The sequence below is a fragment of the Sparus aurata genome, chromosome 6, assembly GCF_900880675.1.
Source record: "Sparus aurata chromosome 6, fSpaAur1.1, whole genome shotgun sequence".
Classification (NCBI taxonomy): Eukaryota; Metazoa; Chordata; class Actinopteri; order Spariformes; family Sparidae; genus Sparus; species Sparus aurata.
Genome location: NC_044192.1, coordinates 27,217,588 through 27,243,609, shown reverse-complemented (window position 1 = coordinate 27,243,609; position 26,022 = coordinate 27,217,588). Strand labels below are relative to the sequence as shown.

The 26,022-nt window shown below is 41.8% G+C and overlaps 2 protein-coding genes across 38 annotated transcripts in view; one reads left to right on the top strand and one right to left on the bottom strand.

The window, feature by feature from the left end:
• The first annotated feature begins 4,864 nt into the window (after positions 1-4,864).
• On the top strand, positions 4,865-8,136 carry cd8a (CD8a molecule). Of its 3 annotated transcripts, none has more exons than XM_030420093.1 (6): positions 4,865-5,329; positions 5,639-5,968; positions 6,061-6,156; positions 6,264-6,371; positions 6,604-6,643; positions 7,262-8,136. In XM_030420093.1, the coding sequence occupies exons 1-6, from the start codon at positions 5,185-5,187 to the stop codon at positions 7,305-7,307; spliced, it is 765 nt and encodes a 254-aa protein (XP_030275953.1). In that variant the 5' UTR covers positions 4,865-5,184; the 3' UTR covers positions 7,308-8,136. The 3 variants fall into 3 exon arrangements, with proteins under 3 accessions (XP_030275953.1, XP_030275952.1, XP_030275954.1); XM_030420092.1 differs by having other exon boundaries at positions 4,874-5,329; positions 6,055-6,156; XM_030420094.1 differs by lacking the exon at positions 4,865-5,329 and adding an exon at positions 5,344-5,469 and having other exon boundaries at positions 6,055-6,156.
• A 269-nt stretch (positions 8,137-8,405) lies between these two features.
• Positions 8,406-26,022, bottom strand: part of cast (calpastatin) — a 41,378-nt gene continuing 23,761 nt past the window's right edge. For 7 of the 35 annotated variants that reach the window (XM_030420063.1, XM_030420054.1, XM_030420065.1 and 4 more), the window contains 34 exons: positions 24,335-24,403; positions 22,888-23,031; positions 22,481-22,591; positions 21,279-21,401; positions 20,589-20,672; positions 19,741-19,785; positions 19,563-19,661; positions 19,359-19,439; positions 18,776-18,814; positions 17,886-17,972; positions 17,348-17,419; positions 17,144-17,251; positions 16,770-16,871; positions 16,548-16,664; positions 16,353-16,427; positions 16,146-16,256; positions 15,162-15,284; positions 14,913-15,014; positions 14,677-14,793; positions 14,453-14,566; positions 13,654-13,782; positions 13,478-13,528; positions 13,272-13,376; positions 12,926-13,042; positions 12,662-12,775; positions 12,445-12,549; positions 12,256-12,360; positions 12,072-12,164; positions 11,736-11,780; positions 11,507-11,644; positions 11,305-11,385; positions 10,142-10,171; positions 9,781-9,887; positions 8,406-9,671 (listed from right to left, as the gene is read on the bottom strand). In XM_030420063.1, coding sequence (XP_030275923.1) covers positions 9,789-9,887; positions 10,142-10,171; positions 11,305-11,385; positions 11,507-11,644; positions 11,736-11,780; positions 12,072-12,164; positions 12,256-12,360; positions 12,445-12,549; positions 12,662-12,775; positions 12,926-13,042; positions 13,272-13,376; positions 13,478-13,528; positions 13,654-13,782; positions 14,453-14,566; positions 14,677-14,793; positions 14,913-15,014; positions 15,162-15,284; positions 16,146-16,256; positions 16,353-16,427; positions 16,548-16,664; positions 16,770-16,871; positions 17,144-17,251; positions 17,348-17,419; positions 17,886-17,972; positions 18,776-18,814; positions 19,359-19,439; positions 19,563-19,661; positions 19,741-19,785; positions 20,589-20,672; positions 21,279-21,401; positions 22,481-22,591; positions 22,888-23,031; positions 24,335-24,403 — 3,135 coding nt within the window. In that variant the 3' untranslated portion in view covers positions 8,406-9,671; positions 9,781-9,788. The remainder of the gene's footprint in view (positions 9,672-9,780; positions 9,888-10,141; positions 10,172-11,304; positions 11,386-11,506; positions 11,645-11,735; positions 11,781-12,071; positions 12,165-12,255; positions 12,361-12,444; positions 12,550-12,661; positions 12,776-12,925; positions 13,043-13,271; positions 13,377-13,477; positions 13,529-13,653; positions 13,783-14,452; positions 14,567-14,676; positions 14,794-14,912; positions 15,015-15,161; positions 15,285-16,145; positions 16,257-16,352; positions 16,428-16,547; positions 16,665-16,769; positions 16,872-17,143; positions 17,252-17,347; positions 17,420-17,885; positions 17,973-18,775; positions 18,815-19,358; positions 19,440-19,562; positions 19,662-19,740; positions 19,786-20,588; positions 20,673-21,278; positions 21,402-22,480; positions 22,592-22,887; positions 23,032-24,334; positions 24,404-26,022) is intronic. The other 28 variants (XM_030420086.1, XM_030420078.1, XM_030420088.1 and 25 more) reach the window with 16 other exon arrangements.

Genomic DNA, 26,022 nt, shown 5'->3' with positions numbered 1-26,022 from the left:
TCGCTTCAGCTTTGAGCTCTTCATCTCGTCTCTGACACAAAAAGACCGCAAAAATACCACAGACTGAACCACAAGCAATGACAGAGAGACAGAGGGAGCTGAGACAGGGAGAGCGTTAGCAGTTTTGAAATGAGAATACAGTCAGAAAAAACATTTAATGAAAACTTGAAGACAGCTTATTGTTGGAGTGTGTTTTATTTGATATGATATAATACAGTTCCATTGCCAGATGCATTTACACAGTCAATGACTATTTTAAAGATAAACTGTGACTGTGTGTGTGGGTTAGGGATAGGGTTAAATGAAGAAGTCTAAATTCATGAAATTTAATTAAAATGAAAATGAAAATCAAGTATTGTATCAACACTGTTCTGATTTAAAATGGTATATTAAACCAATTACACAGTTGAAGGAAAGTAGACCAAGACTTCACTCAGATGCCAGTTTAATACTGACATCTACGACAGTTGGATTTGCAAAATTATTGACACACCTCTCAACAGAGTGCTGCGGGGGTGATCTATTTGGTTCCCTCCATTAAAAGCTTATGGGAGTTTTCAATTGGATTTCGGGTTAATGGAGAAAATAAGCTCTGTGGCAAACACAAATTTGTGATACTCGCTTTGCTCACATCACCACCTGCAAGCTTCCAACTACATTGTACTATACACACTTCACTATAAATTGATCTATCAACAAGTTGGAAGGTTAAAATTTTGATAGTTTGCAACTGAGGTCAAAGAAGAACTATTCGATGAGTCTCTGTGTTCAGCATAATGACATTGATTGTCCCCGACAACCCTTTGTAGTCTCATTTTGCCATTTATTACCAACCATCTTTTTAAACACACGAAAGCATGTTAAAATGTACAAGTTGGATATTTACTGATGTATTATATGTCGTAGAACAACACATGAAAATCTCTTGTGTTTTGTGTTAAGTTTACTTCAAGTATGAAGCTGAAAACCCATTTTCAAAAAAAACAATGAAACTATAAAACTAACTACAACACTAACTTATTTCATGGTTTTAGGACTCTATGGACTATGGCACTCTATAAAAGTAAAAAATAAACAAGGCACCAGCATAAAAACAATTGCATCCAAAAAGATCATAAACTTGAATTGAATCTTTCCAGAAAAACTGCATATCAAAACCTTTATGAAGGCAGGACTTAATGCCGGCTGTTAAAGTTGCTTTAGTTTAAGCTCGGTGTACCTAATGAACCAACAACTGCACTGTACACGGTAAAGCAAATAACATCTGTGTCGACGTTTGAGGAAACCATTTATTCACATTCATCAGTTCCAGGAAACATGACTGCATGCAGAGCAGCAGTAGTTTTGTAGGACGTCTAATGCAGACAATTGATTGTGTCTGATTGAATGTTTTGTCATGGCAAATCGTCTATATTCAAAACAGAGGACACTGTACAGATGAAAGGTCATTGTAAAGACGGCCAAATGTACAAATTATATAAACCATGTGTGCGTTGTACCATGTACCTTCTGATGACTCCAGTACATGATCTACCGCACACTTCTGTGTCATTTCTTACTGTTTATACCAACAGTATGTTAAATATAATTGTTCAATTAGATTATCTGTTAAAACATATAAAACTTAAGAGAGAAACACAATTATTTAAGGGTTTTGAATTTAATAAATGCCCCCTACATTTCTGAGATGTATTGTTAAAGTAAGCTATAAATTGTACATGAGGGCATAATGTTTTCTCTACCAGGTGTCTTATAGATTTAACTTCTTTCAACATCTGAACTGAATACAGTCTACTCATCTGTTAGAAACAAACATTAAAGACATGGGAGCACAACATGTGGCAGAGGTCAAATCAGGATAGCTGCATGCAGCTACACTTGATTGTAACCTTTTTATCACAATTTGGGTTATACATTACAAAAAGCACTTTCGCACTCAATTTCCCATGATATATTCGCATATACAGTGCACATATTGTACGTGATAAAAGTGACAGATTGCATGTGAAATGTAGTTCTTCACATTGAAAAATCCATATTTAGATTCTGCTTTTACTTAGAGAGATTGTTTATACATTTTCAGGACGATACACAGCTAGCTGTACATCAGTGATCAGCTCTGAAATGCAACTGCTTTACATTTAAATCCACTGCAACAAGAATTCACACCAGTATAGAAGTCACACATGAAAGGTCTCTAAATATGTAAATGTAAATCAACACTGTTGAAAAATACAAACGCCATAAAAGTAGGATATTTGTGGTGAAACCCTGCAGAGAACATATTGTGTAATGTCGGTACATTGTAGGATATCTAATTTGTCACACATTATCTTACTTAACAATCAGTAACACACTGAACAAGCGAGAGTATGCAGGATAAGCAACCTAGACACAATCTTTTCACATACGGTTGAACAGTTGAACAAGAAGGGTTTACAAAATTATTGACACACCTCTCAACAGAGTGCTGCAGGGATGATCTATTTTTGTAGGCTAATGCTGACATTAGCATCGCCCCGGTTCCCTCCATTAAAAGCCTATGGGAGTTTTCAGTTGGATTTAGGGTTAATGGAGAAAATTAGCTCTGTGGCAAACACAAATTTATGATACTCGCTTTGCTCACATCACCACCACCAAGCTTCCTACTACACTGTAGTATTTGAACAATTGGTTTCTCTTGATAAATGTCCCTTGTATAACTATTTCATCTCACATTTTAGACATAAAAAAAATTTCCATTACACATATTTTTTTTCTTCCTTCTAATTTACGTATTTACGCAGAAACCAAAAGGGTAAATCAAATTGCGGAAATGATTTTCAGAAACCCACATGTATACGACAGTGACAGGAAGTCTCAACAGCTTAAGAAATGATGACCAAACATGTTTCTGTACAGACGCATCCGCACATCTACAATTCCTCTGCTGCCGAGCCCCTTCAGTACTTACTCCTCTCAATGCTCATGGTTTCCTTTTCACAACTTCATATCCCATAATGCCTGAACCTGCTGGTGGAGGAACAGAGCAGAGCCAGGTGAGACGAAGTGATGAAGAACTGCTGAAAAAGCACCTGGCATCGATGTTGATTTACTGGTATTGATCGTGCTGCTATTTTCAGAATGCAAGGATGGCCCTTCTGACTACACTTGAATGTCAAGCTTTGCTTTCTCACCGGCTTCCCCTGGTCACCTACACACACACACACACACACACACACAGATGTAAGTTTCAGGTTGGAGACCCCCTTGTGTGACTAAGATAGGGAAGCCCATGCAGGTGTGTTTGCGAGTGACTCAGTCCTGAAACAGACGTATGGAAAGGTGAAGTGGGCTAACTGAGAGCGTTCTGACTGGGTCTTCCCTCTAACACAAAGCATCAACAGAATCCCCTGCTTACTGAAAACCCAAACCTGGTTTCCATCTAGTTTCACTGATAATAAATGTCAAAGTGATTAATGTAAAAACCAAGTTAAGTTGATAATTAGCATCTACTGTTTGAGGAAACAATGTAACAGGGTTAAGAAAATTCTAACGTAAATGATACACACTGTTGTATTTAAATCTCTGTTTCTGTTTCTGTCTATCCGTCTCCTTCCTCCCACCCATGGAACAGACAAATCGCCCACTAAAGAGTAAAATGTCAGTACTTCTTGCCCATTACTAAATCGGTGCATTTACTTTCCATCACTGAACAGGAAACAGACAAGCCCTGGGTTGCGCCATAGCCGCTGTTGCTATCTCAGTTGATCTGAATGTAGTTTCACTTCACTACAACTGTGAGACAAGCTTTCACATGAAGCGGTAAATGACACGATGCTTAAAGGGGTGCTCTGTAGTTTCAGAGAAGTTCAAACTCAAATTTTTGATATTAAGAAGATTAATGAGGTAATAATACAAACTCAGAAATATTAATATTTTCCATAAGCTGTTCTCGGAGGTAAAAGAGGTGTTGAATCTAGAAAAGATGGCAGGGTCCACCAAATATAAACAAAGTCAAAACAGTATGAAATTGTCTTGTGCTTAAAGGTCAGTTGTTCAATAGGTTTATTCAAGAGAGATTGTTTATTCAGTTTGTTGAGGCATTAAAAAAAAAAAAATCCGTCTGATAAAAATGTCTTTCCCAAAATTACATAGTGCTCCTTTAATTGATGGTTAGGTATGTCCTTTGTAGTTACTTTTTCTGAATGGAAAATGCTGTTTTATAACCACTATCATTTCCATTTGTGGTCAACATCCCCATTGTTTGTGCTAGAATTTTACTTTACTTTAATTTTACTTAACAGTTCGATACAGCTTTACATCAGCTCCAGTCATTCATCATATTTGTATTCATACCACAGTTTGAGAATAGCAGGCCTAAGATATCCCGACTTCTATTCAAAAGTTGAGGTCAAGCTGACAAAACACTCCTTTCCTATAATGCAGCTCATTCTTGTTAATGATGAGCAGCAGTTTTGTTTCACTGGTTAAACAACGACAGACCTGTAAAAGCTGCTTTTGCTGCCATCTATCGGTGTGAATTTCTCCATTTGCTGCAATGAATGTGACCCTGAATGATAACGCAGTGTGACATTTTGTGTTGGGTGTGGTTAGCCGATGAACACTGGTAAATCTGCCATACCATTGTACTGTGACTATCAGGGTTATATCATCTGCGTAGACAGGCTCTTATTTATTACATAGCACACAGAAATACAGTCTGTTAGCCAGTGAAATTCGAATTGGGGAAGCTAAACTTGCTTGTACTTTTCTTTTCTACTACAGGATTAATACTGGTCGAATAAAATTGGGAAGTTAAACTTGTGGTATAACTCGAGACAACTTAACCACTGTGACATCCCTATACTGTGTTCAGATCCTTGAAATGATCAGGCACAAGAAGTCATTTCACCGGGCTTTATGTCACATCCCACACAGGATGGAGGTAAAAGGCAGGGATTCTGGCTCCAGGGCACTTCAGCAGGGCAGATTTTTGCCGACATGAGGACGGGTTTTCTCGAAATTTGTTCTTCAAATTCACCGTTTGATTTGTGAAACAGTGCAGAGTTGTATCTGTGTAAAGTGAGCCGCCACACACGTGCTCAGCTTGCAGTTTTTATACTTCTGCTCTGCCCTTGTCTTCTTACATGCTGTGCACTGCTGCATTTGTGTGTCAGTACCTGGTGGGTGATATGCAGTTCGATGCTTCAAACCAGAGGCAGAGGTGTGATGTGCACATCAGTGGGCTCCACTTCAAAGAACAGCAGACCACGACCCTGCTGCAGGAGGTCTCTGCAACACTGCGCTGCAATGATCCCATTTGACGCAGCTGAGAAGAAGGTTACAGGTGGGGCGTGGTTTGATATCTTGCTAAATTATCTTCTGGCAGGCTTAAGCAAAGTCGAGTTTAGGAGCTTCTGTCGCCCACAAGGTTAAAAATGGAACAAAAGTGGATTCATTTTCTGCTGATTCTGGCTTTTTATCAAAGTAAGTATAACTTAAAATTTACTGTTTTCTCTGATCGCTACCATGAGGGTGAAGTGCTGTGAACGTGTAAGTGCTGATGATGCGTTTAGGTGTTCTCTGGTCTGTTTTCTTAGTTGATTGCTTTTGGGTGGAGAATGATGTGGCTGCTCTCATTTATTAAATCTTTCAGAGATTACTTCAGGAGCTGACGAGGTCAAGGCCGTAAAGGAGGGGGACAACACTGAAATCAAGTGTCGTCCTTCTGAACCCGGCTCCATGATCATTTGGTTTCGAGTGCGGGACAAGTCTGGCATGGAATTCATTGCATCATTCAACAGTGCTGGCATGCGAAAACCAAATACAAAGTCTCCGTCGTCCACCTTCATTGACTCAAAGATCGGACAAAATATCCTCATACTGCAGTCATTCAAAGAAGCTGTCGATAGCGGCGTCTACAGCTGTGCAACTCTCTACAAAGGTACTGAACTGAGATTCGGCGAAGTAACTCGACTGGTCGGAGGTGAGCTTTGTTTCATAAATTTGGTGTCATTGTGATATGATGGATGTTTTTCAGTCCCGCTCTCATCACATATTTGTTCTCCCAAGTTAAAGAAAAAGCAGCCCAAACGACCTCGACCCCAACTGACAAGGAGCAGAGTCGATGCACAGAAGCCCCGCTATGCAAGTGCAGCAACGGTAACACGAACGGTAAATGTCACAATTCGCAACAGTGTGTAGTGAATCCTTATCATCATAACGTTTTTTGATGCTGTGAAGAGAGAACAGCAGGTGGTAAACGAGCACATGCTTTACAGCGGAAGCCAAGACCTCCATGTTCTGTACTCCGCTCATACTGGGCCCACTAGCCGGCGCCTGCGGCCTTCTTCTTCTACTCCTCATCATCACCAGCGTGTACTGCAACAGTAAGTCCGCCCGAGAGCTTAAAGCCATAAAAACAGCCTTACTCCAACCAGTTTCTATGCCATTTTGTTTTATGATTTTTATATGCAGACGATAAATTCTCAAGCTGTTGTTTTAAGTCCTGCAAATGTTCTGTATTTGTTTTCACCTTCCTTTGATATGTACTCGCACGATTTTGCTATGATGATTGTGCGTAATCAAATTTCTAAACAACATTTTTTGCATTTGCTGTAGAAATAAGGACAACGAGATGCCCACACCACTACAAAAGAAAGTAAGTTATTTATTTGTTTATTTTTATTTTACTCTTATAGTATTATTTAACTGAGGTCCGTAACCAGGATTTAAAAAAATACTGAGGTAATTCACCCACTCCTCCACCACCACACCCTAAAACTAAAGTGTATATAAAATCCGTCTCTCTCTGTCTGTCTTCCACACATTTATTTTGTTGAGTAAGCTGCTCAGAGTATTTTTTTCCAAGTTAGAAAATAAGCAGCTGTTTCAAGGAAATTACTATTTAAACCAACTAATGCTCATAATCATGCATGCTGTTATTCATCATTGCAGTTTCCCCCCTCCTTTTATGTAGAGCTTTGTCGTCCTTATTTTTTTAGCTGTGTATTTATTTCTATCTTCTTTCAAACAATTTTGTTGTATGCACACACATACTTTAATGCCAATAAATGTGATTCTGATACTTCACTAAATAAATTCAAATTACTTATTATTTTGTCTCCATTTCCCTGAAATTACTCTAAAAAAAAAAAAAAAAAACTCTTTACAGCTCTTCCTAATGATCATTAGCAAATTAAAGTTTTATATGTTAAAAAAATATAAATTATTGTTACCATCACCATGAAATACCTTGTTTACTTCTTTATCTCTGTAGACCACGAGCAGCCGCTGATGGAAAACACATGCCGACCAGACAATAATCCACGCGGTGCCATTTCACCAACATTTCTTTCAACTGCAGTTCTTTTACAGTGTTGTGTTCTTCTTGCAGAAGCTATTTTTCATCTGTTTTACAGTTAAGTAGCAATCATGGTGAATATTTTGCTGCAGATTAAAAAAAACCCCACTGCTTTTAATGAAAAATATAAAAAAGATGATCAAGCATTCAACACATCAGATACTTTCAGATCCATGGTTTGATGGCCGATAACGCTTCACAGTGACACCCAGACTGAACGCTTTTAATGAAATAACCTAATAAGAAATGCCTATTCATCCATGAATTTTGATAACAATAATAACAGTCCGAGTCCTGAGAATATTAGAATGTATCACTCTGATTCATGTTGATTTTCCCTATTGAAATGTGTGCAAAAATTGTAAATACTTTTAATTTTGTATAGATTTATTTGTATTTGTCATTTGCAATCTGTACTTTTGACTATGTTTTCACTTTGGTTTTGACCGAGTACAGTACTGTACTCTTCTTTAGGTGTGTGATTTAAAACTTAACTTGCCTTAATCTTAAAAAAGACTGATTAGAGGAAATTATCTCCGAAAGTACAATTCTTTCCAGGACGATAACTTGAAACGTTGAAAATGTAAAATTCACATAAGCTTTCGATTCTTCTGTTTCATTTCTTCAAAGTAGCGCTTCCCTTTATTCTGATTTCTATGGTTTCAAAGTAATGAGGAACAAATATGTAACTTAGCTTTTGTAATGTTAAATTGTACGTACAGTACTGATAGTAGAGATTTCCCAATGTCGGAATTGTATAACAAAATAAAATGTAATACCACTCAGAAAAGCATGCTTTCTCCGTTGCAGTTGGATTTGTCTTTATTTGTGTTTTTTTTTTTATTTCCCCACACATCAAACCCACTCATTCGCATCCCGATCAGTCATTCAGGCTCTCGGCACAGAGATGTAAAAGTTTTTTTGACATGAAGTTGGAGCGAAGTTGTTTTGTTGAAAGTCCCCCCCCGAGTAAAACGGAAGTGGGCTGCTGCGACTGTATGCAGGGCGAATAAAACCCACAAGGTCATGATATAGAGAAGTGTATATTCAGAATCCCTCACACCTTTGAGAAAAACTGTTTATTGATTTTCTGCAAGATTTAGCATGTTTCCACATATCAAAGCATGTTGGGTTGTTTTTCTCCTTTTGACATAAATCCCCCCCAAAACAGACCCCGGGTACAGAAACACTGTTGTTTTTAGTTCATTTTATTTAATTAGTATTCCCACATCTAAAAATATCTCTCATATCGGTTGACTCACACCCACACAAAACCTCTGACATGAAAAAAAATCTCTTTGGGGAAGTATATCGATTTTTGTCTTTACAGTTGAAAGCCCTTTCTAAATTACACAGTGTTGTATTGTAGAGCAAAAAAAATCTTTTTTTATTTTTTTATTTATGTGTACAGTATACAAATAAAGGCAGTTTCCAAAGCTTGTAACCACCTCAGCTCACTAAGTGCACTTTTGGACGCCAGCATTTCTTTTTTTTTTCTCTACACAGCCAAATACATACAGACCCTCCTCATGACATACAGTTCTCTCCAGAAAGTTAAAGGCATTTGCGAGAAGCTCTCGAATACGGATTTAAGCAGATCACCTCCTGGAAAATCCTCCAGATATCATGTAAACTATGTGTTGTCCAAAAATACAAGCAAACTAAGCTGTACACTAGTGTCCTTAAGGCGTCTGACCACATCGTGATAAAAAAAAAAGAAGAAAACTTGGCTTTTTTTCTGTGTACATCAAGATTGCACAAACATCCCGATACTATACACCCACTCCTCACTGCTCCCAGGCCAGCTGACAGTCACCGCTGCGCTGACCAATGTCACAGCTCACAGGAGCAGTGAGGCGTGACATCAGTGGCGCTTGAGCCATGGAAACCGTCAGCTGAGATGTGCGCGCAGGACTCTGACGAGCAGCGCCTTTCTTCCTTCGGCAAGCTCATCACACCAACCAGAAAAAAAACCTTAACATTTTCACTTGTCTTCAATTCCTCTATGTCCCTGCACACTTCCCCTTCTCATTCTCCATCTAGTTTAAAAAAAAAAAAAATATCTCATTGACACCACAAGCCTCTCATCCTTAAATACAGGCGAAACCGAGCAAGAAAGGCGCCGCAGGCAGAGCTCCGTGTGTGTATGTGTCTGTGTGTGTCTGTGTGTGTCGAGCAAGTGATATGGGTGTGTCTTAAGTTCATCTCTCATCCAGCACATAAACTGTACATTCTTGACAATTTAGAAAAATAGAATCGTCGCCATCGAGCTGCTCCCCCTCGCTGACACGCCCCTGTGGCCGGGAGGACGAATTACACCGCCGACCTGCAAAACACATCCAGTGACACAATTCAGAGGTCAGCGGAGTTATGTGGATGTTCACCCTCACCATTTGTCCGGCACAACTGTCCAAAAGACGAGAGCAAAACCTCACCAAGTGGTCTAGCTCTTGCCTCCCTTCTTTGTAGATGTTGGCACGACGTCTGAGCTGAGCTGACCTGCTAGCAGGTCGGTGGCAGATGGCTCCTCTGCGTGGTGTTTCTGAAATACAAGATTACATTTGAAACATACACACAGAGGGAGGGAAGATGCAGCACCTTCGCATGCAATGATTTGAAAGATCGATGAGAATTATTTGTGGTAATTAACAAAGCAGAGACGGGAGCGTGCATCACATGCAGCTGGGTGCAGGCTCCACCGATGGAGACATTTGTTTTTTTACAGATTCATTAATAGTGGATTATAGTGCATGTCCAATTTAATGTAGGTTTTCATGCAGCAGGCAGATATCTTACTTTAGACCTGGACTTTGACTTGTTCTTGCCCTGTAACAAAGTTGACACCTTGGTTAGGCTCAACAAGTCCTCGCTGCTCAGTGAGGCGGTGACCACTGGAACTGTAGGTGCTAATAAAGGCCTCTAGAGGGCGCCATGTAACAATGATAACTAAAACACCAGCACCGTACACACAAGGGCCGTAAGTCAGACGCAGGTTTTTATCATGGGATGTCAGGCTTTACAAAGATTTAGATCTGGACCTGTATTTATCAGACTGCTTAAAATTACATTTTAGAATTAAAGGTGCACTATGTAGTTTCGGGGGAAGAAATTCAGTAGAGATTTTCACTCCAAACAAACTAAATAAACAAACTCTGTTCATTTTCGTGACTGAATGTACTAAGTAAACAAACTGACTGTTTATATTTGGCGGACCCTGTCACCTTTCAAGCTTCAAACAGTGTTCTGGGGAAGTTATTTTCCTCGGGGGAACAGCTTGCATTTCTAAGTTTGTATAATTTCTTCATTTATATGCTTTATAAGTTTGAATTTCTTCTCCAAAACTACACAGGTGAAAGATCAAACACAAAATGAATAAATACAGTTATCTGTCAAATTGCTTTTGACTTAACTGTGCAATGTGTAAGAATTTTAGTTAAAGAGTATTTAAAATCCAATAAAATCATCAACAGATTGTGGAGACAGAACAGATTCGACATTATGATGTCTATGTGTCCATGTTTTGCTGCAGAGATATTTATGGTGGTCAATTCTTACACATTGCACCTGGGCGGGTAGTCAGGTAGGTAGGTAGGTAGGTAGGTAGGTAGGTAGGTAGGTAGGTAGGTAGGTAGGTAGGTAGGTAGGTAGGTAGGTAGGTAAGTAGGTAGGTAGGTAGGTAGGTAGGTAGGTAGGTAGGTAGGTAGGTAGGTAGGTAGGTAGGTAGGTAGGTAGGTAGGTCAGATCGGAGATTGGACATCTTTTGGAACATGTTTTGTAGTGATTGTACAAACTATAAATTATAATATTTAGCTGAAACAATGTGTGCTGTATAATTCAGAATAGGAGTTAGACATGTTATTCTTCACTTTTCCCAAGAAGGCCGGAGTTTCTTGCTCTTAAGAGCATTTATAAGTGAAGAGTAACACATGCGTGCTCTCACACACAGATCCTGTTTTTACCTTTGGTTTGTCTGTCTTTGTTTTGACCGCCTCTGGGAGCAGCGTGCTTGCCAGGTTGTCCAGGACAGGACCGGCCATTGGCTGGGAAAGAATAATTCAAAGAAATTTAAATAATGAATAAATAAAATTGGCACCACACAGCAACATTACTACAGCTCAAATGTGTTATATCAGGACAGTTTTAGTTCATTTTCTGCGCTACCTTCAGGGGATCTGAGTCCAGCACAGGAGGTTCCAGCTTTGTCGCGGCTGCACACGATGTGGCAGCTGCAGCGGGCTTTGGAGCAGTTTCGAAATCACCGGCAAGCAGGTCCAAGGCTGTTTTATCATCCATAGACTTCTAGAGAAAGACCAGAATTCAAACGATCTGCACACATATCATTTCACAGTGTGTATATGTGTGTGTTTGTCTCTGCGTGTTGCATTTTTACCTGCTTGGGTGCTGCGGCTGCCTTTTTCTTTGATTCTTCAATTTTCTTAAAACAAAAAGAATCAATAAGCAGATTCCAGTAAGTATTAAAATCAGCACCCTCACACGGTATTTTTTGCTCATGATTCGTTAAAGACGGTTGATTTGTTTTGTGAATCAAGCTCACAGCAGCTGATGAGTCTGAGTTCAGGTGAGGAGCTCTGTGATGACGCGTTAAGAGGGAAAGACAGGGGCCCGCCTAACTCATTAGGCCTCATCGGCTCCATGAATGTGTGGATAACATTTCCTAGCACACCATCTACCATCTGTGGTGGACTGACAGATCAAGACATTTTACCTTACGCTCTTCCTCTGTGGGTCGAAACTCTGGCGGCAGCGAGTCGTCTCTCTCTCCCATCTTTATCAGCTTCTCTTCAACAATCTTTTTCTCCTGCAACAACCACACAAACCGGGGCAGCTGAAGTGATGGGTGGACTGAAATTGAAAATATTCTCTCTCATCCTGGCTGCGCCAATTGCTACCTTGACGAAGTCTTTACTCGGGACCGGGGCGGGCTGGGGTGCGGGTGTGATATCCTTCAAGGTGTCTGACAAAGCGTCCAGGGCGCTGTCTGTTCCCCCTGACAGCTGGAAGCACAGACAAAAAGATTCAGATTGGAGCGAAGGCTTTTAGAGAGTCGAAGTGGTCCAAAGAGGGTGTGGCGTGGTTACCTGCCGGGCAGTCTTTGGGGGAGCAAAACCAGACTTAACTACTGGAGCAGCAGCGGTGGAAACAAAGTCTCCTGCCAAGGCATCCAGGGCGAAGTCATCAGAGGCCTGAGGGGGACGACACAAAGTGTTAAAAAAAGTCTGTTCAGGATTCTGAATCTCAAATTGTTTCATCGTCATTTGTATCATTAGGGCTGCCGTAAAGAAATCCACAGTGCACCTGTGCAGGAGGAGCCGAGGGGGTGACAACGGGAGCCTGGACAGCAGGAGCTGCTGAGGAGGTCATCAGGTCTCCAGACAAAAAGTCCAGAGCGTCTCCAGTACCAATGGTGGGCTGCAGGAGGAGGAGAGGAGAGACATGTTAGGCTCTAAAAACAGTGTTCCTTGAGAACATTTGAATCAAAGGATCGGATCTTTGCCTCATCAATGCAAAAACAGTTCTGCTAATAAAAATTGCGTATAAGTGAATGTGTCCCGGTCTCACCTTGGGTTTGGGAGCAGGCAGCTTTTGGAGTTTGTCCTTATCAAACCTGTACTCTGGAGGAAGTGTGTCCTCCCTCTCTCCCACAAGAACACCCTTCTCCTCCTTGAATTTGCCCTCCTATGAAACGGAAAAAAAGCATGGAAGATGTTACCTGGTGGGAACATTTGCATGGTTGTTCTTCACTTCAATTATTAATTGTTTTTTTTTCCCAAATCCATGCATTTCATATATATGTAACACTGATTTTCTACCACGCGACAAAGCTGAAAAAATGCAGATAAAGCCTACACTTTTGTGTGTTTGGAGTGCGAGCGCTTTTTTGTGCGAGTTTGTGTGTGTCCCATACCGAGACCATGTCCTCAGGTTTGACTTCGGGGAGCTCAGGTCTTGGTGTGTCTGCTGCCAGTGTGTCACCGAGAGCACTGAGAGCGTCCAGAGACAAAGAGTCGTCCTGTGGAGAAAAACATGAGAGGAAGTATATCGTTTACTTTCTTTCAGCTGGATACAGTTTAAACAAGAACTAAATATAGTTCAATTGAAGAGTATCCTCACAGTCTTGGGTTTTGCAGGAGCGACATCAACTGAGCTGGGACAAACCGTTTTCTGCAGGAAGACAGGGAAACACAGGGGGACATGTTGACTAATATGTATATATATATGATAATGTTATTTACAGGAGAAACACAGTATAGCAAGCCTAAATGTTTCACAGATATGCTAACACACACCAATGGCTTTACCTCTGGTGTCTTCTTCTTGGTAGAAGGAGGGACAGGGGCCTGGACTCCTGAAGCTTTGGTTGGAGCCACAAAATCGTCCGAAAGTAAATCCAGAGCTGACAAATCCTCTACTTTGGTCTGTGAAAACGGAGACAAGCACTTTTAGGGATCACAAGGAAAATTGTAACATTAAAAATCATCATCTTAAAAGGATACTAAAAGATACATTTGGGAAATGCATGTTTTTTCCAGGTTTGTTTTTTTTAGTAACAGGTGATAATAATATAACATTCCCAGGTGTGTCTGGTAAGTATGAATCTAGGAGAGGTTAGCTTAGCTTAGCAGAAAAAATAGACACAGGAGGAAACAGCTGGCCTGGCTTGGTAAAACCACATGCTGTTTTTGCAGTTCTTTTTTGTTTGCTTTTTGGGATATGTTAAAAAATGTTATGTGTTAATAAGTGAGTTATTTGATTCTATTTTCAACCTTTGGACGTAGCCAGAGTAGCTCTCTTCCCGGCTCTAGTTTTATGTGCTAGGCTAAGCTAACCAGCTGCAGCTTCATTTTAACACAGACTACAGACATGACTCCGCAAGACACAGCAAAAACATATTTACCAAAATGTCTCCTTTTTTTTTCAATGATATAACATTGCAACGGAAATTAGATAACATAGACACGTAGACTATGCTAATGCTAAAAATGACATTACTTCTGCTTCTGTATACATCTGTATTCATCTGCTGGACTGATTCATCTGCACATAAACCTGCAGGTCTGGGCTACTGGACCCGGTGCTGGATCCTACCTGTGCAGGAGGAGCTGAGGGGGTGACAACGGGAGCCTGGACAGAGGGAGCTGCTGAGGAGGTCATCAGGTCTCCAGACAAAAAGTCCAGAGCCTCGCCGGGGGCCAAGGTGGGCTGCAGGAGGAAGAATACAAATATTAAATATCAATATCCTGCAGTTATTATCGTGTTGATATCACAGTGACGGTTTCAGTCCCCTCAAGTGACTGTGTCCCAGTTCTCACCTCAGGTTTGGGAGCAGGCAGTTTTTTGAGTTTCTCCTCATCAAACCTGTAGTTTGGATGAATTGTATCGTCCCTCTCTCCTACAAGAACACCCTTCTCCTTCTTGTGTTTACCCTCCTAAAGAAGGACAAAAAGGTTTCTGTGAGGAGCTGAAGCAAAAATGCTACAGATGTGCCAGCAGTTCGAGGCTTTCTGCAGTCAGAAGCTGTGAACTCTGCGGTTGTTTGTGCTCCTACCGAGACCATGTCCTCAGGTTTGACTTCGGGGAGTTCAGGTCTTGGGGTGTCTGCTGCCAACGAGTCACCAAGAGCACTGAGAGCGTCCAGAGGCATGTTTCCCTGAGGAGAGAACAGGAGATTTTGTTCTACTGATCTGTCATAATTCAAACATTGGAATAAAATTCCTCCAACGTGAATGAGTGACAAGGCAAACTAGTGAGGGGAAGAAAAGCACGGCAACTAATCTGTACATTCCCGCTGTCTCACCAGATCGGTCTTGAGCTTGCCGTCAGTGCTGTCCTTTCCGGCAGCACTTTTCCCTGCTTTGGCTTTTTGATCAGCAGGAGAGAGACACACAGCCACAGGGGGGACGGCACAGGATTCCACTTTCTACACCCGACAACAAGAGACAACATTAAACTTTATATTCATCACCTGTTTTAGTTGCACTCTCCAGTGAGCTCACAGCATTTTTTAAAGACACTTTTAAGTGTTTCTGTGTTCTTTTTACCCTGAGAAAATAGCTTCTACTTGCAAACGGCAGTATTATAAGGAGTGTGGCTTCTTGCAAACAATTAACAGCTCATATCAAACTGAATATCGACTCTTCAATCTGTATCTCTGTCTGTTTAATACATGAAAATATCTGTATGTAGATTCATACAGGGCTTTCCATGTTAGCCGTGCTAGCTTATGGATGTTTGCCGATCTCCAAACTATTTCTTTGGCACCAAAAGCAGGTCAAAGATTTAATTGATTTATTCTGCAATACATCTGTTCTATTCAGACCCTCGAGGGTCCCAGACGATGTTTCCTAATGACTTTGGCGATCTCTTAACTTTTCCTATGATGACAATATAAGGTTAGCGTTGTCTCACAAACTATCGAGTAGATTGCCATCCACCTCTATGTCCCTCTCAGGATGAATTCTGATCACTCTGGCGAACGCTAGCAATTCCTGGGGATGCCTGGATTATTTTGACACCCCATCGCCACTATATAGAGTGAACTCTGCTGGTTGTGCGCTCTATGAGTTGTGACTCAGATCCAGATGGTGTTCGTATCAGTTTAGAGCACATCATCTGCTCATTTCTAATCAACGTGTTCATATTTGTTTACATCTTATTAAAAGGTTTTGTGATAATAATTTAGCTACACATGTGTGCATCTACAGTAGGACGGAGCTTATCAACATGAGCTGATGATCCGACCAGCCAAGAGGTAGGAAGTGGAAGTGTGAGCTTACTGTACCTTGGCCGTCGAAGCAGAGAGTCCGGCCTCCAGAGAGAAATCATCACCGACTTTCTCCATCTTGGCTTTTTTATCAGCAGGAGCAGGACACACAGCAACAGGAGGGGCTTTCTACAACAACCAACAGAGATGGCATTTCAAAGAGATGACGTGTCTCGTGCTTGTATTAGTTTGTCTGCTTTGACCTGTGACAGATCTACAATGTACCTGTACAGGAGCCACTGAGGAGTCCAGGAAGCCTTCAGACAAAAAGTCCAGAGCATCACTAGTGGCTATTTTGGGCTGCAGGCGGAGGAGAGGAAGGGACACAGAGGAAAGAGAGTGATACAACTATCTTTATTACTGTGTTGATATTACAGTGACGTTTTCAGTCCCCTCAATTGAATGTGTCCCAGTTCTCACCTCAGGTTTGGGAGCAGGCAGTTTTTTGAGTTTCTCCTCATCAAACCTGTAGTTCGGATGAATTGTATCGTCCCTCTCTCCTACAAGAACACCCTTCTCCTTCTTGTGTTTACCCTCCTAAGGAAGAACAAAAGGTTTTTGTGAGGAGCTGAAACAAAAAAAAAATGCCACAGATGTATCAAAGGCAGAAGCTGTGAACTCTGTGATTGTTTGTGCTCCTACCGAGACCATGTCCTCAGGTCTGAGTTTGGGGGGTTCAGGTTTTGGTATGTCTGCTGGCAACGAGTCAACGAGAGCACTGAGAGCGTCCTGAGGCATTGCGCTCTGCGGAGAGAAAATAAGGGATTGTGCTTTAATAATCTGTCATATTACTATTACAGAAATAGTAGAAGATAGCTTAGGGCAAAGACTAGGGTACAAAGTATTTTGTCCACTCCTGTATATCTACATAATCAGTCTTGGGCTTGGTGTCCAACAGAGACTACATTCAACTTCACACACTGCACCAAGAGGACACTACTGAAAACTTTTGAGGTTCTGAGAGTGCTCAGATATCCTGTTGTTTTCAGGAAAGTGTTTCTGAGGACGTACTGTACCTTGGAAGGAGCAGAGGGGCGCCCAGCCTTCTGAGAGACATCATCAGAAGCTTTCTCCATCCTGGCTTTTTTATCAGCAGGAGGAGCTGCGGCAGAGGTTTGAGATTTCTGCAATAGAGACACAACGTTATGATTTAATTCCTAACTCCGTCAGTCAGATGCCTCTATGATGAAAAATGCACAGAACTGAACGTTTTACTTTACCTGCACAGGAGGTGGTGCGAAGTTAGCAGGGCCGGCAGATGAGGCGCTGACAACGTCGACGTGGCCCTTTTTCTATGAACAGGAAGAGACGGGAATTTGTTAGAAATTTTTTTTTTCAAATCTCCCTTTAAAAGAAGAACTATGTATGAATTTCTGTTGAAAACTGTTTAAAATCCACTAAAACTGCCAACAGAATTTAGCAAAGTCAGCATGCAAGTTCCTAGTCAGAACCACTAGCTTCACAGCTAACTGAGCTAACTAGTTATGGACAGCTACAGTTTGCAGCAGTTAGGAATAACTCTGGTGATGTGCTGCCCCCTATTTTCTTTTTTTGTATGAATCTGACAAATGGCCAATTCTTACATAGTGCACCTTTACCATTTTAGAGAAATGTAAGTCTACAGTCAGAGCTGATACTGTCAACAACAGACGTGCCAGACCGGGAATGTTAAGTATGGAGGTTTGTCAAGTGGGTACATGGGATGTGAAGTTGGAGGAGGGACTAGCAGGTGACTGCTACATGCTTTAAGAATCTGACCTCTGGCTGCATGCCTGCAGCTGGAGTGGTAGAAGACATGAAACCAGCTGAAAGAGAATCCAGGGCCTCGTCTGTGCTCAGTGGTTTCTGTGTGGAAAAACATGACATAACATGAGCAGACAATTAAAAACGATCAATCTGATGTAGTTACTCCAAATTACGATCCATAACAGCCACACGATCCTCCACTAGATGGCATATTTGACCAAGTCAGAGGCAAACAAAAGGGCAAAATAATGCAAACCAGACTGCATGTACCAACAGTGAGGGAAAAGTACAGACACACCCTTCACATTCCATGAACACAAACAAAATCACAAATAAACTCTATTGAAAGACACATCTGACACATCAAACTGCTTCGATTGAGCAAAAATATGATAAGCGTCAAACGTTAAAAGACCAAACTCACACTGGAGGAGAGTATCTGGGTGGAAACAGATCGTTTGACACAGAACTAAAGACGCCTCATGCAAGACAAAAAGACAAAGTGGGAGTATGCTATGATGCAAATGTGGGTGTGTTGACGGTGAGTAAATAATAACCTACATGTGAGTGGGTATCTAAGTGTGTAACAGATGTATCAGTGTGTGTGTGTGTGTGTGTGGTGGTACACGCACTGTATATTTATATAAGTGTTTGGGTTTGGTCTGACAAGAGCCAACGAGCTAAGATGGAGAAGTCGGGTCGCTGTTTGCTGAGACAACACCCACCAGTGCAGTGCAGCATTCCCAACTCTAGAGGAACCAGATCATACAGTCGGAACAGTGCTTCCTGAACGTGTGTGGGATGTGATTTGCTCACACATTCAGGTAAAAGTTTAGTATCTGGACCAGAAATCAGTGTTGTGCAAGCGGTTGTGACACAATTAAAGGGGAAAGTTCACTTACAGGGACGTCCTTCGGTTTGACATCGGCAGGGACAGCAGGCTAGGGGGGAAAAGAAAAAGATTAATTTTGGAATATAAGAAGGACAATGCTAAAATCATTAAGGGTGTCAATACCTGCCTTAAATGATTACACATGTTCTAAAAAAGTTTCCCAGACAAACTCTCTCACTATGCAGGTAGTTTTGGTTTCCAGACTGGAGCTAGGAGGTAGCACGCTAATTGTTTTACTGGCTGTTAACTGGAGATCCTTTTAGTTCATTTTGGATTGTTTTGACTAAAATCTCTCATGTCCCATCTTATCATATACTTTTTCTCATTAATTGTTTTTCAGCAACATCTGTCAGGCCAAATCTAACTTTATGGCAAGACAACTTTGGCCCACGGGCCACACTTTGGGCCCTGCTTTAGTTAATCCTATGATTGGAACAGCTATCACATGAACTTATTCCTACGAAAGATATAGCCCCTATAAAAGCTTGACTACAGAAATAATAATAAAAAAAACTGCAGTAAATGGCAGTGTGGAAATGAGTGAATCTGTGAATCAGAAGTAATGAAGATGAGAACCACTGGGGAGAACTGACCATATCTTTAAATCTGTAGCCTGGAGGCAGCGTGTCGTCTCTTTCGCCACACTTATGACCCTTCTCAGAGATGACGTCATGCTGTGATACATGCAACACACACGGTTACTCACAACAGATCCATGCTGCAGCTCAATGCAACTAAATACCTGTTTGGTTTATAAATGAGCACACACAGGCGTGCACACTGCAGCTGTTCTGTACCTCTTTGACCTCTGGCCCCGTGTAAACAGGCTCTGGTGCGACGGGATCAGCTGATGGCAGTATGCTGGCCAGGGCATCAAATGGATCCACGGCAGGTGCCTGAACATGCAACAAAACTCAGCACACTGGAGCAATGCAACATGCTTTTCAAAGCAAAGGGCTTTCAGTAAGTCTTTACCTCTTTTGCTCCTTTGGCTGCCGTGGGAGGAACCTCCACCTGCACCTGCAACACAGATACAGACTGAGTACTCCCGACTCCACCACATTAAACATGCATGGTAGAAATTACAGTGTATGTGCTTTAACTCAAGAGACTGCACTTATTGATTGCAAGTTGATCCATCTACACACAGCCAGAGGTCACTTTTATTCATGTTATTTCCAGACAGGAAATACAAATTGTGAGATTGAATAATATTATGAAAGTAGACCGATTCTGCTTTTATTTATTTTCGTTCAGTGGTAAACATACAGCATGTTCTTGTACATGCAAAAGATCTTGCCAAAGAAACAGGTCAAAGTTCGAAAGAAGCTCCTCTCTCCCACAGAAAACACTGCTCCTGAAACGCCTCGTCAGTAGCCTTTAATTCCGTGACTTTGTGACATCAGGCTAAGTCACCATGTCATACATTTGCGTAATGTATGCCCAGCGGTTATTTGGCACATGAGAAGTGATTTAGCACAGCTGCTCTGTTGTTGTTAGGTGTGCTGGGACCAATCAGAAGAGGGGGGCCTTGAAGAGACACAAGGGGGAGAATCCAGTGCTGCAGGACTAGGACAAGGAAAGTGATGTGTTTTTTTGAGCACTAAAGCATGTAAACTATTCTAGTAGTCAAACATAAAAAATTATGAACCTGCAAATGAGCATAATATGTCTACTTTTAAACCCAGAGACACTCCCCCAGAGTCTGACACAAATTCAGACAGAAGACCGTATAAATATTCAACACATCATACTCATGACCATTATACAGGCAGGAAATACACAGGACAGCCTCCACCTCTGTCAGTTTCAGGATCATCTACCTTGGCTGCTGCCGTTGACTTTGATGTTTTAACCGGATCAACTTTAGCCACATCAGCCTTGAGTGTTGTGATGGCAGCGGCACTCTAAAATACAACACAGTTGAATCTTTCATAAGCCTAGTACATGTAAAGTAAGATTACAGGTCCGCTGTGCATGCGCAAGTTCGGTAAAACACCCAAGGAAGCAAATAAAACACAGGACAGCGAGGGGCCGACCTCTGGAGAAGAAAGCTACCACCGACTTGATGACAGTCATGAGTGTCAGCGGGCGTTGTGCAAAGAAACCAGCCCGAGAAGACAAACCAACAGACTGCACCTCCGACTGACTCAGATTAATGATGTATGAGGGGTGATGCAAGTGGACAGGTGTGCACTGTTTGCAAATACAATAACAAGTGCCGGCATGCTGAGCTAAGTGCTTCAGAGAGAAGAACAAAAGTCCTTTATACCACCCAACTGGTCATCGCCGAGGTAGAAGAAAGAGGGTGAAAGCAACAAAACTCCCAAAGTGAGCACTGCCCAACGCGAGAGTGCTGTCAGGTAAAGAAAGGAACGCAACCCGATGAGACTCTGCGACGCAAAGGAAAAGGTTGCAGGAAGAAAAGAGTAAAGCCAATGACCGAAGCAAGCCTTGCAAAGTACACCTCGAGGGAGTCATGGAGGCAATAAAGACGTAGCAGTTGAGTCTACCTTGGCTGGGCCTTTGGGTGACTCTTTAGGTGTGGTCGCCGCCACACCAGCTGCTGCAGCCGCTCCAGCAGCAGCAGAGGGAACTGTAGCTGCGGCCTTACCTTGAGAGACAGTTGGTGGAGTCTACAAAGACGTAGCCAAATTATTACTCAAAAACACAAGAACAAAGATTCATAAACATTTGTAAAGCCAGTGAACATATTGACGAGAGATGTATATGTTTTAAACGGTGTTAGTGGAAACAGAGCAGAAGTAAATGTACAATGATCACCGGTCAGATCGGCCACTGTAGTCCGACTCAAGCAAAAGTACATGTTGTTTCAAATGTGTTGAGTTGGTAATAACTCAGGATTACTGAGACTAATCTGACCATTGATCACAGTGTATGGTTACAAGCTGGTGCTTTAAGCCCATTAAAACACATTTGACTTTACTTAACTTTACTTTACAGTACTGCTGACTTCATTCTAAACTTTCCAAATTGATTTTCTGCCTCCCAACAGGATATGTAAAGGTAATGCAGTGAGCAGAAAACGTTTGTTGTATTCAGTAAGGATGTTCCAGCTTCATTGGTGGGTTTGTCAGCTGGATTACACCAAAACTACTGAACGAACTTCCATGAAACATGGCCCAGAATAGACCCCACTAACTTTTGGTGTGGATCCAGAAATTTCTTCTGACTTTCTATAACCTTTTTGGACAATTCTTGTTAATTTCTCAGGGCAGTCAAAGAACCATCTAAGTTGCATTCAGGTGTACAAGACAATGCTGGGAAATAGCAGCATCCTGTCTCAAGTCTGATACATTACATGGTATCTGCTTAGAATTGTATTTGCCAGCCATGCTATAAGAAACCAAATCTGAAAATCTACAATAAAACAAAACTGAAACGATAAGTTAGCGTGATGTTGTGGTAAAGTGTCATGTGAATTTGGTTGTTTCATATGAGAGGCTGCCGACACACACACATCATGTATGCAGGAGTTTCCCACAAGCACATGGTTCGACAAACAAGCACTATCACATGAGTCTCCGATCACAGGACGTTACAACTTGACAGTGAAACATCCTCAATGACCAGTAAAGGTGATAAACTGTACCTGCCAGCTGCCCAGTTGGTAGAAAACCAATCAAAATGGTCATTAAAATGGTCAGCAGTCATGTAAACAGAGAAGAAAGAAGCGCTCTCGTCATAATGTTACCTTTGACATCTCTTTAGGACCGCCTCTCGACCCCACTGATGTCATGTCAACAATAGCAACCTCAGCGGACGACATGTCGATAACAGTAGCGCCTGCCGGAGTAGTGTTAGTCTACAAACCAAGGAGCACCAGAGGGTTATTCGTGAGGACAGTTTGTGCTGAGCATTTATCCCAAGCGTGATGATGTGAGAGCTGACAGCAAGTATTTGTCATGCTGATGCACGTGAAAGGTCAAGAGGTTTGGAGGGCTGAGCCAAAGAGACCAAAAGAATTAGATGAAGGCAGCGAAGAGGAAACGTGAGCGGCCTCATGATGAGTGAAGAAGGAAGCCGAGATTCATGTTACATCACACCCAAACAGCCAGAAGCACCCTTCCACTAGTATGTATATATCCAGAGTCCGTCTACCTCTGTTTTGGCTTTAGGTGACTCTTTTCCTGCAGTCCCAATTGAAGCACTTCCTCCTGCTTTGACGCCACTTCCTGTGGCTCCACCTGTCGCTGTGGAAACCACCCCAGGCTTTGTAGCCATGGCGGATCCTGATGAAGCCTTCTGCAACGCACCAGATGTGGAAAGCTCAATCATCTACCTTAATTACAGCTCACTGGATGATTAGAGTGCCAGTATGCATTTGCTTGTGATGTATTCACTGTTTCAAGAGCAATTTTATGGAAGTGCAACATCAAATCACTGGAGTGCCCTTTTAAGTTGAAAATAGCCACACTCATGTACACTGCCACTGAAACACGAAGAGCTGTCCCCCACTAAGTCAACCCAAGAGGTATGAAAAGGGGCACCGAGGTCAACCGCCAACAAGAGTCACTTTTAGCTAAAGGTTAATGCCCGAGTAACACAAGCTTAGTCTGTAAATATCTGTGTGTTATTCTCTCCCATTATAATTCATTACTATTTTAAATGTTGGTGCACCTATTTTCCACGCAAAGCCACTGTCAGAGTTTAAATATCCCACTGAAGCCTTTCTCGACAGGCCAGACACCAAAATAGACAATGTCCAAGCTCAGTTGTTGAAGGATGAGTGAAAACGCTTCAGGCTGGGCATGTTGATTTGTTCTGTCACAACACTGTCTGGCTTTGAAAGGAAAGAAATACTGCAAGACAAGTTAGACTACGGTCTTATTGAAAGCCTTGTGTTCTAGAGCCAATATCGGCTTAGAGCATAGGACTTTCCCTTTTGGTCAAGAGAACTAGTTTGTCCTGTTGTCGTCCCCTCGACGGACTTTTAATTCAGTCCAGCTTGTGCAAAGTACCTAAAAAGTATTTGTTCGTGTCTGCCAACCGTTTTCTCACAACAGACATCGTGCTGGTTTCTGTTAACATCCTAAACAAAAAAACACTGCCGTGAAATCACAAACAGTCCAACTGTTTTATTATCATAATATGAGAGCTTTTACTACTGCATGTCCGCTCCCTTAAGTTGCAAAAAAACCTCTCTCCAATCAGCAACAAATCTATCAGAACACGCTGGCGCGATCACTTTGATCCATTGTTCGAGAGCTGCATTACTGGGTTAAACTGCTTCCCCCTCACTGAGAAACTGGGTGTTACCTCGCTTGTGCCTGAATGGAAGGAAGGGGGAAAGTTCTTTTCTGCGTGCTACCGTTCACAGGGCACAGCTAACGGTATTCCTTTCACTTTATCTAAAAATATTTATAGCCTGAAGCTGCACAGCGAAAGGAAATACTGCACATAGTCCAGATAATGAGCAGGTCAGAGGTCAGTCGCGCAACAATCGACCGACTGAATGTGGAAAGTTGACAAAATGGGTTTTTTTTCTTTCAGGGAGAGCTGCAGGGAGAGAAGAGGTTAAAGGGAATTGAAGGGGGATGTTTGATACCTCGTACTGAGCAGGCTTCACGGTGGAGACCTGAGCGGCTGGTTTGGGTGTGGCCTGGCTAGGCTGCGACTGGAGAGAGAGAGACAGAGACAGAGAGAGGAAGAGACATGTTGTGAAAAGTTATGCATGTGCGGTGAGAAATCGCACAAAAAACATCATAATCATTTCAAGATTCACTCGGAGCAACATGTCCGTTTCACAACAGCTGACGTATGCAGAGAGATTTCACGGAGATCGTTCTGTGAATGGGGAGGAAACATGCAGTAACACGAGTCACCGCAGCTTCGAACTGCACTGTGTAGGACAAACACAGAGAGGTAAAGACAGGAAACATTTACAACGGAGCAGTTACGTCCTGCTGCAAAACGCTCACAAACACATCCATCACTCCGCAGACAGAGGTGGTTGATTCAGGCGCTACATTCCAGTCAGAAGGGCGTGATCTGTTCGACAGCAGAGGCCCAGTGTTGTTGTTTTCTGGGGTTGTCCCAGCAACCGACAGCGGCGAACGTATGATGTTCACTGACGTCACAAAGAGGAAAAAAAGTAAACCTAAGCTCATTCTAATCAAAGAGGTCGATCTATGACTCCTCTGGATGGAAGACTTACAAGTGGCCATGTTTACACACACCCACACACACACACACAAAGTGCAGTGATATCTGCACTGCACTTCCTCACACAGTGTCAGAGTGCCGCTGTGATTTTGTCTAAGGTTTTTTGCTCTCGACAGTTCATCTTCTGGATAATTTTTCACACAGCTGCTGCCACAAAGTTAAATCACATCACTACACAAAGCAAAGAGCTAACCAGAGAAGAAATTAAACATGCAGGATGTAGTCGCTGTGCCAATGTGTGACCATGTTAAAAAACGTATAATTAAGTCTATTTTCTAATGCTATAACAAAAGTAGCACACAAGCTAAGGTACTTTTTCTGTGAGTGTCCTCTTTTGTCTAAAGAGCCATTCAAACTTTTATATCATTAAAGTGTATCATGCGGTTTAAAATTAAAGCTTGTGTCCATAATGTACTTACTCTACTATTAACACATCTCTATTGATTTATTTATAACTAGACAACCCCCAGTAAGGTTAGTGTGTTTCATTTCCAATTTTGTTTTCTGATACACACACACTGGTCCGCGGTGTTGGTTTAGCAAACTACCATTTGTGGTAAGGAACAACTTCCCTATGACCTAACATGAGTGTATTTAGATGGGTAAGGCTAACTATTGTGAGGATAGACTTACATACAGTGTTGAACTCACAGCAGATGTTTTTACGGCATCGATTTGTGCTGGCAATTCACTCCTGATCTCTGATAGCATCACATGTAATAAGAGGAAGCATTCGTTTGTCTTTTGTGATAAGGGGTTGATAATCTCCCTATCTCCAGATAACAACGCTTGTTTCCTCATCCCCAGATAACGTATTAAAAAAGAATGTTTGCAAGCACAGCAGTTCTTACCTTCCGTACATAATTGCAGGAGTATCGCACAACGCTAAAGGCTCAATGGCTGATAATCAGCTCTGCTGCCCTCTGTGTGTTTCAGACATCATCTCAATTACAACAGCATACACAGAGTTCAGTCACAGCAAATGAGCTCTTAATGTTCCTTTCAGACTTTAATAGATTATGTTTTGGGGGGTTTTTCAGCTACAGTTTGTTCTAACTGTAATTATGTCTG